The following is a 20,220-nucleotide window of genomic DNA, read 5'->3' as shown; positions in this document are numbered from 1 at the left end:
TCAGTGTGCTGTTTTGGGGCTCTTCTGCAGCACGGACACACGGACATCAGTGGGGAGCAGCTGAGGATCCTGCAGTGAATTCTGCAGGCTTGCAGATTGCAGGCTTTGATTACAAAGAGCAAATACATTTTAGAGCCTGGTTTGCATGTCACTGTCTCTGCTTTATTTCCTTTCTGTATCCCAGCCAGCCAGACGGTGTAACTCAATGCAGCCCCATTTATGCTTATGCTTCTGGATCGGCTTTGAGGTTTTTCTGCCTGCATTTGATAGAGGTAAATACGTATTTATGTTCGATTTTGGAAACAAAGAAGGGACAAATCTGTGGGCTTTGGGGAGGCTGGATCTGCTCTCGTAGGGTAGTGGGGAGTCACAGAATGGTTTGGAAAGAACCTTTTGAAAAGAGTCCTGGGAGGAATGGCTGAGGGAGTTTGGGATGTTTAGCCTGCAGAAAAGGAGGATCAGGGTGACCTTATAATTTTCTACAACTCCCTAAAATATTGTAGGCAGGTGAGGGTCAGCATCTTCTCCCAGGGAGCAGCACAGGACAAGAGGACATCCTTAAATTGCACCGAGGGAAGCTTAGGCTGGACATTAGGAAGAAATTCTTCACAGAAAAAGTGATTGGAAGGGGTTACCCAGGGAGGTGGTGGAGTGTTTAAGGAAAGGAAGTGTTTAAGGAAAGGCTGGATGTGGCTCTGAGCGCCACGGTCTGGGTGACAAGGCGATGTTCTGTCACAGCTCGGACTCTCGCCCTCAAAGGCCTTTTCTCCTCCTAGCTGGCTCTGTGTGACCCTGTGTGTGATCGCAGGCCTTCCACCGCTCAGAGCCACATCCAGCCCGGCCTCGGGCACTCCAGGACCGGGACATTCACATCTTCTCCGAGAAATTGCGCCAGCGTTTCACCCTCTCGGGGAAGAATCGCTGCCGTGCCCGCTCCGTGCGCTGCCCCGAGCGCGGCTCCGCTCTGAGGGCGTGGGGGGGGCGGCGCTGCCCGGGGCGGGGGCGGGCGCGGCGCGGCAGCGCCCCCTGGCGGGGCGGGGCGGGGCGTGCGCGGCCGGCGGGCGCCGAGCGGAGCGGAGCGGGCGCGCAGCGGGAGCGGAGCGGGATGGCGGGCGCGCTCACCGACGTGCTGGGAGAGGTGCTGGTGGCCGCCGACGGCGAGGAGGTGGCCGTGTCGGCGCTGGCCGCCCGCGGGGTCTCGCTGGTGGGGCTCTACTTCGGCTGCAGCCTCGGCGGCCCCTGCGCGCAGCTCGGCGCCAGCCTGGCCGCCTTCTACGGGCGCTTCAGGGGGGAGGCGGCGGCGGGCGGCGGGCAGCGCCTCGAGATCGTCTTCGTGTCGGCGGAGCAGGAGCAGCAGCAGTGGCAGGAGGCGGTGCGGGCCATGCCCTGGCTGGCGCTGCCCTTCGCCGACAAGCACCGCAAGGTGAGACCCGCGGCCGGGCGGGGGGCGGCGGGCGCGCCCCGGGCTTTGTCTGGGGGCCGCGGGGCTCGGCCGGGGCCCGGCGCCTTCCAGAAAGTTCCCGGGGGAGCCGGGGAAGCGGCGCTGCCGTCCCGCGGGGCGAAGCCGTCTCGCCCGGTTGCTGCGGGGCCGGGGAGCCCGGGGCTGGGCAGCGTGGTCGGGGGATGGCCCCGCACGGCAGCGGGGCTGCAGGTGAGGCGTGAGGGCACAGACACGGGCACGGCGTCACTCGGGGAGCCCGAGGAAACCGGAGCGTGGCGTGGGCAGCGGACACGGTGCCCGTGGGTTTGGGCACAGAAAGGAGCCGTGGCGGTGGAGGAGCGAGTGAGCCCGGCTCGCCTGGGAGCCGCTGGCGAAGCTGCCCGGCCAGTTTGTGGGATGGGGTTTGTTCCTCTCGTTTGGTGTGTGCGATACTCTGCAAGTTACAGCTTCTCCTCCGTGGAGTTTAATCTGAGAGATAATGGACAGAAAGCACGCTAAGACCAGACGCGGCAGGCTGTGAGGAGAAGGAAGGCACAGGCTGAGCCTCCACTTCCCAAAGAGCTTGCGACGCTTAAAAGAAAAAGGAAAAAAATCCTCCTTACAAACCTAATCTCTGGAAGCAATTGAGTAAGAATTGAAAAGATGGTGCCCCACAGTGCCTTTTCTAAGCATCTTTCTGGCTCGTGGTTGAGGCAGCGGGTGTGGAAGCAGCGGGCAGGCTCTGGCTCAGCTTTGGCTGGGATAACGCTGAGCCCCCTCAGCATCCCTGGCATGACACCGCCAGGGATGGGATGAGAGGGATGAACCTTCCAGGATGGTCTCCGAGCCCTGCTCTGTTCCTTAGGTAAAGGGATTGTTTAAGGAAAAGTTAGCTGTTGTCTGCCAGCTCCGTGTGATGTCCCTGCTGCTGAGAAGAAATGTAGCTTTGAAACACGGATTTGCCTTTTTTTTTTCCTCATTTGCTGCCGTTTTTTGTCACTAAGCCCCCAGTTCTGCAGAAGCTGTCACGTATTTAATGCTGTGCACCTGGATGATAATGCTGCCCAAGTCCCCAGTTTGTCCCTTTGAAGTCCAAACATTTCTAACTGGGAGCTCACTCAAGTGGTCGGGATCTGAGCAGTTTTCATTTATCAGAGGAGCTGCAACAGAACTTCATCCTTCAGAGAAAGTACAGTTTCACTCAGGTTTCTTTTAAACCAAACCCTCTTCCTACAGGGATGTGAAAACACTGTGGTTCCAATTACTAGCTGACCATTTTCCTACAGAACATTTCAGATTATTTAGATGGTAGGACTTCTGCTTGCCGTATTTGCTTTAAAAATTCCACTGTGATGTAGTTAAATGGTTGGGAAATAGTAGAAGTGGAAGGTGGCATTAATTTTACATGCTGGCCAATGCTTCCATCTATTAGATTGCAAGAAAACATGAAATAAAAAGATTATGGGGTCTTAAACTCTTATTCCAAGAAGCCCTGAGTTAAATTCAGGATTGTTTTTGTGTGGAGTGTAAAGTAATTGAAGCTCATGCTGTATATTTTCAAAACTAAGCAGATGTGATGTGGCTTTGGAGGAAGCTTAATCTACGGATAACAGAGAACCTATTTGTAAGTTGTAAGGGCAATTATGTCAGGATATCAGATTTCTAAACAGGAGATTTATAACCTGTAGCTCAGGCAGTTAGAAGTTTCCTTGTATAATAGGCTGATTTTTTAAATAGTCAGGTTAATGACCTGGCTCCCCAGAAAAGCACAAACTTTCTATTTTTCAAAAACATGCCAGTGAGAGCTGGGGATGTCGAGCATATGTTCAGTACCTCACGGGCTTAATTTGTTTTAAAACAAAAGCATTGGAGGAATGTAGGCAGTGCTTTTGAGTTATGGTTCCTTTGCACTAAGGGATACTCCTAAACCCCAGCGAATTATAGAGATTTATGGGAAGAAAGGGGATATTGTAGATGCAGGGTAGAGACAGCAGGAGAGGTGGGAACACTGAGAGCTCTGTCCTTCTCAGCTTGCAGGTTACAGGGCTTGTCTGGGAGAAGCTCTGTCCAGCAGGGTCCAGTAGGGGTGATTTCAAAGACCTCCAGAAGTCCTTTCCAGCCAACTCTTCCCACTGTGGGTTGGTTACTTTATCTACTGAAGCCATGAAAGCTTTGTGGAGAGATGATGGCTTCCTATCCTGTATAAAAGCATCACTTTTGTTGCTCAGTGTTATTGACAAATATGACTTTTAAGGTCCATTTGTCATTGCCCTTCTCTGATGTACTCTGCATTTTCCTACATCCCTCCTTCTTCCAAACCCTGGGCACCAAGTGTTGATAGATCTCAAAACCCAGGCTCCTGTCTGGGTTTGCAGTACAATTCCCACAGTTCTAAAAGTGAATTAGCATCTTACTCTGATGGTTATTGGGGAAAGTAGATGGAATTGTTTAAGCAAACAGCCACTCTTCATTGAATGCCTCAGTAACTCAATAATGCCAGGGTGCAGTTACCAGGGACAACCAGTTCAATTGGAGCAACTTCAGCACACAGCAATTTTTGCCTCCAAACCAGTAATAAAAGAAAGCAGTACAAGTCAGCAAACATCTGGCCGTGGGGAAAGCCTTTGATTAATGAGGAGGATGGCATTATGCCTCTGTCTGAGCCACAGCCAGACCTATTATTGGGTGGGTTTTTTTCAAGGACAAAACCAGAACGTGCCAAATGCGATTGCAGGCCTTTAACTCGTGGTGCACGTCCCTCAGTTAAGTTGTTCAGCCCCAGATTTGGGCAGGCACAGGTAACTTTTGGTAGTTGATTTGTGTCCTGATCATGGCTGGCCTGGCTGAGCAGAGCAATGGGGAGATGATGTTGCTCCGTGTCTTCGTTTCGGTCGCGGTTTTGGTTTAATGTCACCCCGTTGTTTGTTTGCACAGACATCTGCTCGAGTTCTGGAGGGTTGATTTAATAACAGCTTCAATATCCTGATTACTGTTGAGAGCCTCAGTAGTGTAAACAGCCCCCATCTGCCTGCATGTCCTGATGTCCCTCAGCACCCACAATGAGGCATCTCCCTTCCTGCTGTGATAAGGATTCCAGACTTCTCCTGTGAGCTCCACACCATCCCTGCCACAGTCCACCTACACTCAGGGTGAATTTGGGTGCTTTTCAAGACCTTAGGGCACACAGGCTGTTAGAGGAGTGCTGTGGGACATCTTGGTCATCTGCTAGGAAATGATAAATCATCCACATTCTGCATTGAGTAGGTCCTCTCACATGGCTCTGCGTAGGAGTGGGAGAAAGGAGAGTTGGGGTGCTGGAGGAGAAAAAGCTCTACACAGAGAGAGCAGCAGTTTATCTTTCACTTTGTTTATTTGCCTTTGCTTTTGTTTTTACTTGTTACTTTCTTGGCCCAGTCACCTTCCTCATTCCTCATTCTTTTTAAAGTTGAATTTTTTCCTGTCGCTTCCTTGGTGCATCCACACAGTGCCATAGTGGCAGTGGGCCTGTGCTTTGCCTCTCTTGTGTTTTTCTGCTGTGTTTATGCATCTGGTTGAGTGTTGTACAGATTCTTCTTGGGAAGGCTGAGATGCTTCTGTTCTGGATTTAAATAAATGCAAAACATGTTGATTGTTTTTCTGTGATTATTCAGTCAAGTATCTGAAAACAATTTGAGGATCTCCCTTTGCTCACACTGGTAAATTCCCTCTGGTTGGGACAGAGTGTTTTCCCTTTGTCTGAAAATATCATCTGCCATGGGAGCCTCTCCTAATAAGACACCAGGTACTAATTTTGTGGGTAGACTGTACAAGAAATGGTGGGCAGAAGATAGAAATGTCATTAAATTACGCTGTCCGCAATTTTTTTTTTGTGGAGGAAAAAAAAATCTTCAAACCCTTGATTACAGTTTAAGGTACACCCTGATTTTCAGGGACTCAGAACTTTTCTGTTTGAAATTGCCATCTGCTGAGATCTGGGAGGCAAGTGGTCAGCACAGATGTGGGATTTGTCTTACAGAAGATTTTGTAAATCACTTGAAGCAGCTTTTGAATTTCATCATATAAAAATATCTAAGTAATCACTTTCAGCTGTATTCCTGACTTTATATTTCTGGGGTGGGAATGTATATGAAATCTTTGGCTTGCAGTGCTGTAGATTTGAAAAATATGGTCTTTTCATGACATCAGGCTATTGAGTAAGAAGCAAGGCATTAGCAGCACCAACTGATTCTTTGTCTGCTTTGAAACTTTGCTGGTTCTGAAATGTAAGAATAGGGGATGTATGAGGGGAGCAGAGGGAAGCCTGTGTGCTGTTTTTCATTGTGGCATCTTAATCCAGATGTTGAAATGAAAACGTTCCTTTCAAAATGCACGGTTGACAATTTCATTCGTTACTCTCAGGTTGCAGGACCGAGCAAAGGGAACTTTACTTTGTAAAGTAATCAGTGCAGAGTTCTTCTCCAAAAATGCATTCTTTAGAGGCTGAACACGTAACAGCTTTACAAAAGAAACTGCAGAACAATGGAGTGTTTTTCCCCTGCGATTTTGGAGACATTCAAGACTGAACTCCAATTATGAGTGAGGAATAAGCTATTCAGTATTTCCACATTGTGCAGATGACATGGAAGCCAAAACATTTTGACTTCTTGTTGTTGTTGTTGATGCCTTTTTTCCAAATTATTTCTGTGTGTGTTTTACACAGCTTTGCAGTCACCCTCCATACAATTAGCAGTCCTCTCTCATGCCAAGACCCTAATCCTTCTGTGAAATCCCCATAAGCATCAGTAGACTGCAAGGCTGGGGACTGTGTCCTGGTCCTGCAAGAGTTGCAAAAACACCACTGACGTCTGTGGAGGTTGGATTTCCCCCCATATCCAAACTGCTGCCTGCCTGAGTGCTTTCCCTAGGGGAGAATTAGTATTTTAAAAGTCTTGCTGACGTGTTGTCTGCTGTGGTGTTTATTACATCCTTCAGTGGGTAATTGCCCAGGTTTTAGGACCTGCTCTGGAAGTCTTTGGGCATCTTTCCATTATCAAATCCTCCTGGCTCCAGGGTGGGGACAAGCAGTTTGTTGATCACATGATTGGTTCTTGGGTTCTGTATACATCCCATCCCAAAAACTGATGTCAGGTTTGCATTTCCTTTGGATGGTGGCTTCTTCAATAACATTTTAGTTTGAAATGCAGTAGCTGTGTCCTTGTTCAGTACTCAGTCCTTTTGTATTGTTGCCCACAGGTATGGCTTAGTACTAGAAAATTTGGGTGAAATTCAAGGTGAGTTCATTGCTGTCAGGTTCTGGTTTTGGAAGAGTCCAGGATGATTTGGAGTTTTTGGATCCTTTCTCATGGACAAACTTTCAGTGTTTCAAAGCAGCATTTGGTGGGGTGAGTGTGTGGGACTGGGGTAAGGTTTCACTTCTGAATTACATCTGGGTAGAACTCTGTTTTGCATTCCTGTTTTTTTCAGCCATGCTCCCAGCATGGAAGTTGGGGCATGGTTTTAATCTAAGTCAAATCAGAAAATATTGGTGACCACACCATGGGGATTCTTCTCCCAACCCTCCTCCCCAACAATCCAGAGTCAACATAGTGATTGACTCCTCTTTATTGCTAGAGTTTGATGTGAAATGTAGGGATCTAGGGAAACTAAAAGGGCATGGGAGGCTGTTACAGCAGGCTGAACTCTGAGTTCAGCAAAACAAAATTGAGCAGCGTTTGCCTGATCATTTGTTTGATGAGAAGCTCATTGGTGTGTGTGGATTGCTTCCTCCTCCTTCCCCTCCCCATTTTTTTTATCAGGGAAACAAGTTCCAGCAAAATATTCCAAAGTGATGTTTAATTACTCTTTAAAATGCAACTATTTGTCTTATCAGCCATGTGGATTTCTATTTGCTGCTTTGATTTGACAGTTAGTAGTTTGTAATTTTTGAAAAGCTTACACGCTCCAGGAATCTGTGATTTTTATGCTTTTGAAAGTAGAGATGTTGAATTAACTGCAGCTTTGAACTATTCACGGATAATTTCAGGCCCCCTGCTTTCAGCAAATCACAAGCTGACTCCTGAGCTTTCAGGCTGGGTTGAATACTGAATAATCAGGACTTTATAGCTGCGTGTGCTCTCTAAACTGGTTCCATGGCACATCACAGTGTAATGCACGCTAGGTTTGAAATGTTTTTGTAGACAGATCTCTTTGTGCCATCTCCAGATAGCAATGGATGGGAAAGGAGGGAGTACTGCCAGCCTGGGAAGTGCTTGGGTTCATTACAGCTTGGACTTAATTCCTCTCTGTTCTTGAGATGGGATCCCAGATGGGGGGCTTGGGGGGGTGTTCTGGTGAGGGGGTTTTCTCCAGCATTGCATTGATGTCCCTCTGCAGAGCAGCTTCCTTTGTGCTGGCTGGAGCTGCTGCTTCTCAGCTGTCTGTGCTTCTCAGCTCTGTAGGCAAAAAGCCACAATCAGAGTTAAATCTGGAGGTTGTAAATTAAAGACAGGGTCAATGGAGAAGCTGGGAGTGGGATGAGTTGACAAGTAAGCAGACAGACCTGTTAAATTCTCTCATGGGAAAGTGAATTATATGAGTATTTCAGATTACAACATGAGTGCCTTGTCTCATAGCTGATCACATTTTCATCATCTCAGTTTTCTAAGGAGAATTCAGTGTCTTATTGATTTGGCAGAGAGTGCATACAACTAATGGAAGGGTGGAACTAAAAAGATGCAGGAATGCTTTCTGCATATTCTCATGTCTTTCAGCACTGTGAACAATTGCAACCAACAATTAATATGTAAAGAATTTGCAGTCTTTATTTAGTGTGAGTGACTGCTCAGTTGCATCAGGGCAGTAGCTGAGCATCTGCAATCTGATCAAACCCATGCTGGGGCTCAGCAAATCCCTCTGGCCTCAAAACAAAGGGATGGGAGCCCTCAACAAGGCACAGGGCAGAGTAGGGGTGCAGGGTCCTTGCCTGTGTGGGGATTTTTTCTGTCTTTGCAACTGTGGCTAAATCCAGCCTGATTTGAGAATATTTTAATGGAGAAAAGGTGCAAAAGTCCCTATTTAAAATGAATTTGAGAGTAACCAGATTTTAGTTCCATGTTTGAGGTATAAAAAATAGCTGGTGGCATCCTCAGCTGTGGGCTGAGACCCCAGGGAGTGGGGTGGCAGCTGGCACAAGGGTTCAGATCCCACCAGGAGGAATCTCAGCAAGGCTGGGCCTTGACAGCTGAGAAGGAAACATTATTTTACATTTCAGAGCAAGGATTTAAAAATCTTCGTGAGAAGTAACATTTGCAGAAGTGAGTCTAAGGCAACTGAAACAAATTGCAACTGCATGAGCGAGCGGGAGAGAGAAATTCTAGTTCTGCCCCGTTCCCAAGAGATTCCCATTGGAGAGATGAAGTCATAGCTATGACTTCATCAGTGTTAGCTCAGGATGCTGACAAATGATCCATTTGGTTTGTGTCAAGCTGATGGGGACACTGCTCTGGCTCTCTCCCTGTGCTCTGGCAGTCACTGCTCTTGCCATGACAGTGGCACTGCTCCCCCAGCCAAGCTGAGCCAGCTCAGCATTTACTTTTGAACTGCCACTGCTTCATCCTTAGCTAGCTTTGGTAAATCCTGCTGGGCAGAAGGCAGCAGCCCAGGGATGGGTGAGCAGGAGCCTTGTCTTAGTTAAAATGTCTCCATCAACCTCAAGCCTGTGCCTGGTGTGAGGAGCATTAATGGCACCAGCAGTTCCTTCCTGCCTTCCAGAGCAAATATAGGGGTGTAGGATCTCAGCCTCATGACTCTCAGCACTGCTGTAGGAATCCCTTTTGGAAAAAGTGTGAAATTTATTGTAATACACGCTGAGGATCTTATGGCAGATCTGAGCTGCTAAATCCTCTAAACCTGAGCCTGCAGCTTCATTGACAGGGCCTCTCACTTCACTCAGCTCCAAGCTTATGGTTTCACTGCTCCAATATTTTTCCATACATGGAAGCATTCCTGCCCCAGCCTGGGCTAATCCTGACATGCCACTGCATCTGGATGTTAGCTCATTTCTCGCAGCTGACACTGTGCAAAGGCAGATGTCTGAACTTACTTTTGTTTAAATAGATGTAATTCAGCCAGCAAAAGTCTCACTCCATAGGTGTGCATGGGGGAAAAAAGAGGAAAGGAAAAAAGGTGTTTTTCCATTTTACAAGGCTCCCAGGGCTGTTGGGTGGATGAATTGGTCACCGGGAATGCCATACTTTGGGAATGTATAGTTTAATTTGCAGAGGGGTAACAAAACAGGGATTTGTAGTCTCTAAACCCATCTCCTTGCTGTGTCTGTCAGTGGAGAGGGGCCCCCACCCATCCCATCAGAGGATGCTCTGGTGACTCTGCTCTGCTGGCTCTTCAGTCTCTGGGCTGTTTGATGTGTATTTAGCAGCTCAGTGGAGCTGGGGCTGCTGCACTCCTGCAACTGAGCCGAGTGCCTTGGCTGCAGCAGAGAAAGAGATGCTTGTGCTGCTGAGCTGGGGGGCTGTTTATAATCCCTTCCTCACGGGGGAGGGCTCTAGGATTTAATTAAATGTCTGTGAGGTGCTCTGGGAGCCTCTGCTGAAAGGCCCTGCGTGAGGGCAGTGCCTTTGAATAAAAGCTAGAGACCTTCCACAGCCACCATAAAGAGTTGGGGCTGAAGCAGTGAGAACCAAGCTGTTGAATCTGAACAGATGTTGGTTCTCCCCCACTTGGGTATTCAAAAGGATTATTCTGCCTCTCCCAAAATAAAGGAGAAACACAGAGATTTTAGTAGTGTTGCCAGGGATCTCAGCTCCATCCCCTCATGCTTGCTGTGGTTGAAAGGTTGCACGCTGGGCTGGAGATGTGTGTGCAGTGCTTTGGTTGTGGGCTGTGCCCTTGTGTTTGCAGCTCAGCATCCACTTGCCTGGCCCTCACTGGGGGTCCCAGTTTGTCCTCTCTTTGCTTGGCTGCTGCTGTTGTGTGCAGGAATAAGACAAGCTGAACTGAGCCAGGATAAAACAGGTTTCAAATGAACCAAGCTGTGTGATGGCGTGGGAAGGAGATGACAATTTCCAGATCTGCTGTCAGATCTGTGAAGCAGATGAAACTTCCTTTGTGTGACTGTTTCAACCCCTGAGAACCAAATGAGGAGCTGTGGGGTCTGTGGTGTCCCCAGCCCCACTGAGGGTCTCCTGTTCTTCTATCTACCCTTCCAAGTGCAGCTCAGGGTCTGAGCAACAGCAGGACCCTGGTCCTTGTGCACAGTCTTGGGTCTGGTGGGATTTTCAGCATCAGACAGGTCACCAGAACATTAGAAATGTTCTTTCCCTTTGTGTTTTTTCTCACTACTGTTCTGTCACTCTCAGAGCAAATCAAAGGGCACCAGGCTACAAATCCTGCCTTGCAAGTACTGCCTGGGTGTTTGGCTTGCAGGATTGCTCCTCTTTTATCAGCTGATACCTGGTAGTTTAAGAGGGCAGGGAGCCATGCTTATTTGCTTCCCAGAGGTTGATGACTCTAAGAGCTGATTTTTTAGGGTGCTCCCTTTTTGTTTCAGGTTTGTGGCCATAGGACAGAAGTCCCTGTGCTGTTACATTACATTTACAGCTCTTCCCTGTAATCTCTGCTGGGAAATTTGCAAATAGCTTCGTGCTTAGGGAAATCCTGCTGGCTTCACCCCATGGGCAGGGAAGCAGAGGTGAGAGGGGGCTGGGGGCTGGATGAGTGACCAGAGTGGGGCTGTGCTGCTGCCACAGCCATGATTTCCAGGTCCCAGCTCTCCTAGGACAAGCCCCATCTCACACAGCACATGAACATGACCCTGAGATTGTGCTCTGCTTCCCCCAGCCATTGCCCCCCGCTGCTGCTGTGCCGTGCACTTCCAAAATCGCTTCGTTCCAGGGTTAGAAAAGACCCATTTTTGTGTCCTAAAGCACTGGATTTCACAGATAGGGAAGGGGAAAGGTCTTAATGCCTGCAGCTTGATCTGCTAATCTGAAAGCATGGGAAGTTGTTCCTAGGGAGATTTGCTGCCTGGCTTTCTTAATGCAGCTTTGCACAAATAGGCTTCGTTCCTACAATGAGCTGGAGCAGCTGGATGCCTCCCACCAAGATTGCTGATATTCAGGTCTTTGATTTTGGCTGAGACACACAGCAATAAATTAAATGGGTTGGGGAGTTTCAGAGAGTAGTACAGATGGTGGGAAACTGAGGGTAGGGACTATTTAAGTGCTAACGTATGGCACAGCTTCCACTCCTTTCTTTTCTTAAAAAAAAGGAAAATGCTATGGGCTGCTGTTGCAGGGATTTTGCCTCCTCCTTCTCTTCAGAGACCTGCAGAGCATCTCTGTTACAGTGTTTTCTTGATTTAGAAAGGGGTGTCCTGTCTGTGGCACAGCAATGCCCTTGGTGCTTGTCTTCATCCCAGCCTGATCCTGGTTTGCTGCATCCTTGGGTTCCTACTTTGCTCCCTGGGAAAAGCAGCTGTTAAATGAGATTTCTTCCATCTTCTCCTTTTTTCCTCAATAGGTCTGACCTGGTTTTGCTTTTGTTAAGCTGTGAGGATTCAAGTCAAACTATTTCATTCCTTTGTCCCCCCTCTGTCTGCATTAATTCCCTGCATCCCAACTGATGGTTTAATTATTGTGTGTGACAGGAGCATCCAGGGCCTCAATTGGTGTTTGTCTCTTAGGTGGTGCAGAACATAGATATTTGTCACCCTGGTGGCTCCCAGGATGAGTTTTTGCCTGGAGAGGCAGTTTTCAAACCAGTTAATTGTCACATTGTGAAGCAGAAGAGTAGGTGGCAGCGTGGGACCAGGCTCTTCAGGTGGCAGGATGAGGATGTGGTGGGCAGGGAGGAGCCTCCTAGGTTGGGAAGAGATGTTTTGGAGAGGGATGGTGAGTGTGGGAGAAGCAGGTGGATGGAGGGATGGATGGAGGGGGAGAGGCATGAGGACCAGGCCTGGAGCAAGGAGTAGTGCCTCACCTGAAAAGTCAATTTCCTCCAGACAGCACAGATTTGAATTGCAGGATTTACTCAGTTTTAAAAACTGAACTGCCTCTGAGCCCTGCATGTTTTGTGTTGTTCCTTGGCTCAGGCTGACCAAGCAGTGGCCTTGTGTTGAGCCACATCCAGATCCTGGTTTGATGTTTGTCCCCACGAGGATTTGCTGCAGGCTTTGCTGCTGAATAAGTGGAGTCATCTGCATAAACTCCAGTAAGTCTCTAGGTTAAGAGGCCACCAAATGCCACCTCTGTCTGTGGCCATCCCTCTAATTATGAAAATAATGACCTCAGGCAGAGCTTATGGCCCTGCTGGCACCTCAGGGTCTGTTGTGCTGGGCTCTGTCCAGAGAGCTGCATTTGAAGGAGATGCTCCTTACCCTACAGTTGGTTAAGTAGGGCTGTGTGTTACCTCCTCCCCATGCTGCCTTCTCCAGGCTTGAAACTAGAAATGGGATTTACACCTGGCAGGTGGCTGGGGCTTAATAAGTTCCCTAAAAGTGGTGGCTGCCATCTCTGGCTGAGTGCATCTTCATCTGTTTCCTCCCCTGCTGAGAGCTGGAGCAGGGATTATGCAGAACAAATCCTGTTACCCAGCTGCCTCCTCAGTGAAGGAGTCACAGGATGGGAGTGCCCCATGGAACATAAATCTGTCAGCAGTGACATCACAGGTGAAGCCTTTTAGGGTTTCTCTGCCAGAAAGTGGCAGTGTTGATTGCCAGGCTTAGTAGAAGTTGTGATTCATCCCTCAGTCTATGTTTTAAGTATGTAGTGGTAAAGCTTAGGAAAATCTGGGTATGTATAAAGTGCTTCCTCTTAGGGAGCTGAGAACCCCTTAGGTGCAGCAATTACTGTTTTACTTAATTGGGATTGAAATACTGAATGTTCAGAACATGCCAGCTCGTGTCTGTTGTGGGGAAAACTCAATTGCTCAAGAGAAAGGGCTTTTCTTCCTGTCTGGATGAAAATCTGTTGAAAAGAAAAATACCTGACATTTTTTTGTCATCTGCTCAAACATGTGTCTGGGCCCATGGAGGTGGTTCTTGGTGGGGAAAGTCATTTGTGAGAGGCAGCTCCCAGAAAGGAAAAAGGTTCTTTGCTCATTCTCAGACTTGTGGTATTTAGTTTGGTATTTTACTTTGTAATTACTCCAGCAATTAGCACAACTACAGATTTTGTCTTCCCTCTGCTGCTCTGTGTGTGCTTCTCAAACAGCATTTGCTGGCCCTGAGGATAAACCTGCCTTGTGCAAAAGCACAGGCTGGCCCTGCAGAGGTTTTGGAGAATTTAAGGGAATCAGAATCCATGTGAATGTTGGCTCTGACCCTCTGCAGTCAGTGAGACTGTGCCTGGCCCTGAGCTGATCCTGCACAAGTCAGTGTTTTGCCTGTGTCCACCTAAAGCTGCTTAGTGACATAAAAATGAGGGGAAACAAGCTGTACCTGTGTTTTCCTTCTGCTCTTAAATAATTCCAGTCATCCTTGCAGTAGTGATGCTGAGAACATGAACCTTGTAAAAAGAAATTAAACTTTCTTCTGTATCTGAGCAGGTTGGACATTGTGTCACAAAGATAGAAAAGTCCTCCCTGACATGAGCTTGGGCAAACACTTTTCATGCCATTTTGTAGGTTTTTTTTAATTTCTTTTTTTTTCTCCCCACTATTACACACAGAATTTGCTTTGTTCAGACCTTCAAGCTATGTGAACTGGTTTGTAATTGCCCTGAAGGATACATCACACTGCCACAGAGCTGCCAGACACCTTCTGATTTCAAAGTGCCATTTACTGACACATTTTCAGTGTTTCTTGTTTGTGCTGGTGAAAGCAGCTCCTGACAGAGAAATGGATATTGGTGTGAGCAGCTCCTGCTGCCATGCTGAGCCTGTTCAGCTCCTGGGGTGAATGAGCAGCCTCATTCCAGCTTCCCTGGTAAGAACCACTGAAGGGCACCACAGGGTTCTTCCCCGCTTGCTTAGCTAAATGTTACTAAAGAAAATAAGTTGATAATCAAGTCCAGAACCTTTTTGCAGGCATTGCTGTGCTCTTCTGCCACCCTGTTCTCCTTCCCCTCACAGTGGGCAGAGGCCCCTGTTGTGTTGGAAGAGCCTTGTTGGCTTAATAAAGTTCAAAGATCCTGCAGTGACCATCCAAAGAAAAAATGCAAAATCCCAGTGGTCTGGTTGCTGTCCCTTCACTCTCCTGTCTGTAGCATCTGAGCCCATTTTCTGCACAGTTATGAGCTCTTCTTCTGTTTATGCTCTACTTAACAAAAGATGTTGGAGCCAGATGATTTTTCTGCAGAGGATTTAATTTCATTTGAGAGAAGTGGCAGTTTGTAAAACAGTCCATGGGATTAGTGTCACCTCAGCTCCTACACAATATTCCCACCCCCTTCTTGAGTATTATTTCTTTGAAATCTGAAATTTCCATTGCTGTTGATGCCCTGCCAGGCACTCCAGCAGGGCATGCTCTCCCTTGGATGCAGTTCAAGAAACCATAATTTCTTTTCTCTTACTGTTTTTCATCAAAGCAGAGGAGCACCTTCCTTTCACTGCTCTGCTCCCTGCAGCACTGGCCAAAGTAGCCATGGATGTTCATCAATCCAACTATACTGGAAATGTGAAATGGAAATAATTTCAGTGGCCTGGAAGCTGAAGCATTCATGTCCTCAAGAAAATAAACTTCAGCATTTAAAAATGTGTTTGAGTAGTGGTAGAAGTCTTGATTAAAGCCTGTGCATGTCATTGGAGTATCTTTAATTTTGGGGGTGTATCATTTAAGTGGACTGTATTGGGTGAACTGGTCTGCCTCCTATGTATCCACCTCATTTATCTGGTATCTCCTTAGCACCACCTTGACTCACCATAATGAAACTACAACAGCTGGGTTGTTGGGGGAAAACCTCATTTCCTAGAGAGAATACAGAGGTTCAGTGAATTTTCAGAGAAAATGTATGAGCTTCACTGGCAGGAGAACCAGCTGAGCAAGTCAGCAGTGGATTTGAGATGTTGGCTTTGTGGCTTTTGTCTAGCAGAGCCTGAGCAGCATTTGATGTGTAGACATGTTTTCAGACATTTTGCATGGAGAAGGTGTTGGCAGGTCTGTTGTTAACACCCTCGCCTTTAGGCCAAACTATTGAAAATTCAAGTTCAGCTTGAATCTCATTTCAATGGTTTGGAAGGCTGCAATCTGATGGGCTGAAAAAATCTCATCCAACTCCAGCCCTTATTAGGAGCTTAATCTGAAGCTCAGCCAAAGCCCAATAAGGGGAATAAAAAAGGGCAGTAAAATGGAACAAGAAATGTGCATCCAATTTACAGTATTCCTCTGCAACCTTAATTCATCCTCTGTATACATTACAATGCTGTGTCTAATTACAGGATCACATATGGGTTTTTTCCATGACACCCCTACCCTTGCTGCTCCTGGAGGGCAGCTGAGGCAGCCCAGTGAAGGATGGGGCTGCATCTGTAGAACCTCAGCCCTTCACAGGCTTGGGAGGCAGGGGAATGGGGCAAGTGATGGAAAAAGAGATGGTAAAATTAAAGTTCTGGGGAAGGAGATGGGAATTCCTGCTCTGCTGCTGCAGGGCTCAGGGATGGTGCTGGGTAAATTGCTTTTCATGCACAACGAGGGATTTGATTTCCCAGGTCCCCAGGGTGAGGGTTGAGCTGCAGAATGCCGAGTGCTCCTGCTGCAGATGATCTCATGGGAAGTTGTACGTCAAACATTCAAAATGCTGCTCCGTGCTATTTATTTTTTTAAAAGGGAGCTGGAGGCTGACTCTGGAACTGGATGCCCAGAGCTTCTCTGTAACTCTTTTCTTCATCTGTAAACCTGAGGTGTTGTGAATGTAGTTCTCTAGGATTTTATGAAAATAAATTCAGAATCCTTTGAGAAGAATCCCAGTCTGCAGTGGTGAGACGCCTTCATTTTTGCCTTGGAGCAGCACATGAAAAGTGTGAAGTGAGGAGAGCTGAATGCTGTGCATGCACAACCAGCTGAAACCCAGAACTGAGTAATTCCTCTCTTGTTGAGCATCTATTCTTGGTTCTAACTGCGTCAGGACTGTGCACACATGGTATGTGGCCATGTTGTAAAGACCCCTGCAAGTGGACTGGATTAAAGTACAGAGACAGCACATTTCCAGCATATCCTCACTTTTCAGGGCTTGGCAACTGTACTGTTTTCTTAATGCAGCCCTTTGGGTGCAGTATGGAATAAATTACAACACTGGGCAAACCAGGAGAGTACAGACATCACCCTCCAGCAAACAGGAACAAGGAGGAGGAGGCTGACCAGCTCAGTCCTGAAGATGGTAATTCCTTTGCATTTCTGACCTGTAGCATAAAGTGGGAGGATTTTGGATCCTCCAGGAAGTGTGTCATTTAGGCTGCTAATGCCAGATGTCTGCTTTTGGCTTATCTGAACATGAGTTGTGTTTGATCTTTAGCCTGGACCAGCCTTTTATGTTGGAGCCTCGCTTGCAGAATAACTCCTTGTGTCCATTGAAGAGGAAGATGGAGAGGGTTATTTTCTCCTGTGGTTTTATGGAACTCTATACTGTTGTCTGTCTCCAAGGAAGATGTGATGCACGGTGGCTTTGCAGCTATGCAGCTGATGGAGAGACACATAACTGTGGGTGCTGCCTCAGGGATGCTCCAGCAAGAGGGTTGCAGAGCCAAGAGGCAGCCAGCCTTCCTCCCCCTGCTTCAGTACCCTTTGGACTTTGTTCCAGCTTATTTGCTCGCTCCCAAAACGTGGATTAGGAGCTGCAAAACTCTCTGCAGGAGGAGCAGCCCCATGAGAGGTGCTGTTGGGAGGAAGGGCAGTGCTCAGCCCTGCTCCTCCAGGGCTGTGCAGGGTTTGAGCAGAGCTCGCTTCCATCAGCAGATGTTGTCAGGCATGCACAGGCAAAACCTTGCTCTAATTCAGTAATTATAAAAATTCCTGGCAGAAGCTGCGTGTGACTCAGCTGCAGAAGAATTACTTAAGGGAAAAAGAGAAGTTTACAGAATTAGGCTGACTTTAGCACACAAGAAGGGAAGCTGGGGCTTTCTGAAAATCCACTTGCTCGTCCAGCTTTAGCCCACCATGTCTTTTCCTGGAGAGAGATGAGATGGGAGAAGCAGAGCAGTGAAAATCCATCCTCCCCTGGCCCCAGCTCCCTGAGGCTGGTGGAGCAGGAGGGAAGGATGGAGAATTCCCTTTTCCCTGTCCCTCAGAGCCAGTGCTCAGCCTGCAGCTGGCGTGGCTCTGCCTTGAAGGAGAGCAGGGCAGCCCTGCTCAGCATGTGCCTTTGCTTTTCCCCTCACTGCACACACTGGCACAGGAACCCCAGCAAACCTCACTGGCAGAAGAATCCAAGGAAGCCTCAGACAGGTCTTGGCTTATCTGCAAAGGGTGTTTGCAGCACTGTCTCCTAGGGAAGCTGCCTTTTTTTCCCTCTGTAAACATTGGATTTCATTTTATTTTTGTTAAAACCCACATAACTAATTTCCCTTGGAATCTTTTGCAGGCGTCTGCTCTCAGTGTGTTTTGGCCTCACTGCCCAGTGCTGGTTTTGAATCCCAGTCCCAGTGGTGGGAAGTTTTTAGAATGAATGCCAGTTGTATTTTTTTCTTCAATAGAATCACAGTGTCCGCCTATGGGTTTTGAACAAATATCCTTGGTTTTATGTTTTACTTGCAAGTAGCCAGGATCCAAAGGGTGTGTAGGCAACCACAGGGATTCAGCAGGGATGCAGCACTTCTCCTTTGTAAAAAATGACTGCATTTTTCTCTTTTTTTGTAGCCTAGCATGCACCTCCCTGACCCTGCTGCTGTGCCTGGCTGTTCATCTGTGCCTTTGTAAAGGGCTGTGGTGCTGGCACCCAAGGGAGGTGTGTGACAGCCCCAGCAGTCAGTAATTTAAATCACACCTGGGGAGTGTGGAGTAGGAAACAATCCTGGGAGTGGATGTGTCCTCACTGGCTTGACTTTTCAAAATATATTTACTTGCACTTGATGCTGAATTTTCTGCCTCCACCAGTTCTGCTGTGTGTGTTACACTGGCTCTGTTTTTCAGCTGTTTTTGAGCATTTCTATTACAAAATCTAGTTGCAGTAGCACTGAGTTGTCTGCAAAGTTGCTGTTATTTGTTTTTTTTTTTTTGTTTTATCTTTTTTTAATACACCATTCACTGAGGAACTTGTAAGAACACACAGCTCCCTGGTGTCTCCAGTGAAGCAGTAAAGCTGTAGCACTTGTCAGCTGTACTTTTTATAGTTCCTGTAGTCTGCAGTTTTCTTGGTTCTTTTCTCTTTGATGTTGGTCACTGTCAGAAAAGAGGTTTGAAGCTGGTTGGATAGGTAATAGCTGAGAGATGTTATAAAGTATTAGTAATTTAAGTATTAGAAATGGGAAATGACTGTGTGGTGGTGGTATCAGCAAGAACACCCAGTGAGAACAGTTGATTTTGGTGTTGGGGAAAATCAATATAAACTTGTCTTTTGTCTGGTATGGAAGAGGGAAGCAGAAATCCTGCAAACAGGTTTTCATCTGCATTGAAGCTTCCATACTGAAGAACCCTCTATATCCTAGGAGAGGCTTTATTTATTCCTTGGAATCCTGAGTTTTCAGAGCATGTGTTGGCCATTCAAACTCTCAGCTTTGCCATAAATCTATGTTCTGGCAGTGGTTGTCCAAATGCCATATTATCCAGAAAGGAGTAGGTAGGGGATTAGAGCAGAATCCTTTGCTATTTATGGACTCCCTTGGGGAATACATTGTAATATTCTTTTGAATGGGCTAAAAGGTAACCACAACAACCCAAAGCTGCAGGTGCTAAATCTTCCCTGTAGATCTGCAGAGGGTGTGGAGGGGGATATTTCAGCTTGCAGATCTGAAATAACCTTGTTCTGGCTTTAACCATCAGCCACCTGCTGATTCCCTGGGATTGGGACAGAATCTGGGACTCATGCTTAATTAATTAATTAATTAATTTTCCAAACAGGCTGGCTTTGGAGCTTTAAATCTCTGCTTTCCTAAGCAAGCACAGAGTTGAAAAGCATTAATTTGGCACAATCTGTGGAAGCATCTTTCTTGTAGAAGTTGCTCATCCTTTCCTCTGGGCTTCGGAGCTGCCGGAACCAGCGCGGGTCCCGCGTATTCCTGTCCCTGTTGGCGTGGAAAAGGAGGAGCAGGCTGGGTGCCAGGCTGCCAGATGGAGTCTGGGAATGTTCAACAAAGCTGCTGGCTCAGCTGAAGGCTGCCCTGATGCCCTTCAGCAAACTGAGCAGCAAGAACTTACCCAAGAAGGGCTTTTCTTGCCCTTTTGAAGTTGTCAGTAATCCAAAGCGCCGCCTGTTCTGTGCCCAGAATTTTATGTGTCAGGCTCCAGCTCTGCCCAGTGGAGGGAGGAGCTGCTCAGGTTTCCTGGAGAAAGAGCAGAAGACCCAATGCAGCTGTGTTAGAGCTGCTGTAGAAGGTTCTGTGCAGGTGAACCTCTTCCTTTGCCTGCTTCCTGCACCCTCAGACACCCCTTCCTTTGCCCACCACCTTAAAAACCACCTATGTAGTTTACAATGTGCTGAGCAAACCATAAACTTCATAACTTGAAGATAAAACTTTTCTGTGGGATTGCAAGCCTGGCTCTGGTTCGGTTTCTGAGTTTGGGAATTCCTTGTGTTTGGGTGTTTATCCCAGCCCCTGGGGTGTTGTGTCTGCAAGGGGACAAGGTGTGCTCCTTTCTCACTCAGTGGTGGGGGACAGCAGTGCAAAGACTGTGAACTGCAGGTTTCTTTTGCAAAACTCTTGGTTTTTATTAGGAG

The 20,220-nt window shown here is 47.4% G+C and overlaps 1 protein-coding gene across 1 annotated transcript in view; it reads left to right on the top strand.

The window, feature by feature from the left end:
• Positions 1-1,038: 1,038 nt before the first annotated feature.
• Positions 1,039-20,220, top strand: part of NXN (nucleoredoxin) — a 45,736-nt gene continuing 26,554 nt past the window's right edge. Inside the window, exon 1 of the mRNA XM_079325338.1 lies at positions 1,039-1,423. Coding sequence (XP_079181464.1) covers positions 1,106-1,423 — 318 coding nt within the window. The 5' untranslated portion in view covers positions 1,039-1,105. The remainder of the gene's footprint in view (positions 1,424-20,220) is intronic.

The sequence above is a fragment of the Erithacus rubecula genome, assembly GCF_903797595.1.
Source record: "Erithacus rubecula genome assembly, chromosome: 22".
Taxonomy (NCBI): Eukaryota; Metazoa; Chordata; class Aves; order Passeriformes; family Muscicapidae; genus Erithacus; species Erithacus rubecula.
The sequence above is the reverse complement of the archived record's forward strand: the minus strand, read 5'-3'. Positions and strand labels throughout refer to the sequence as shown.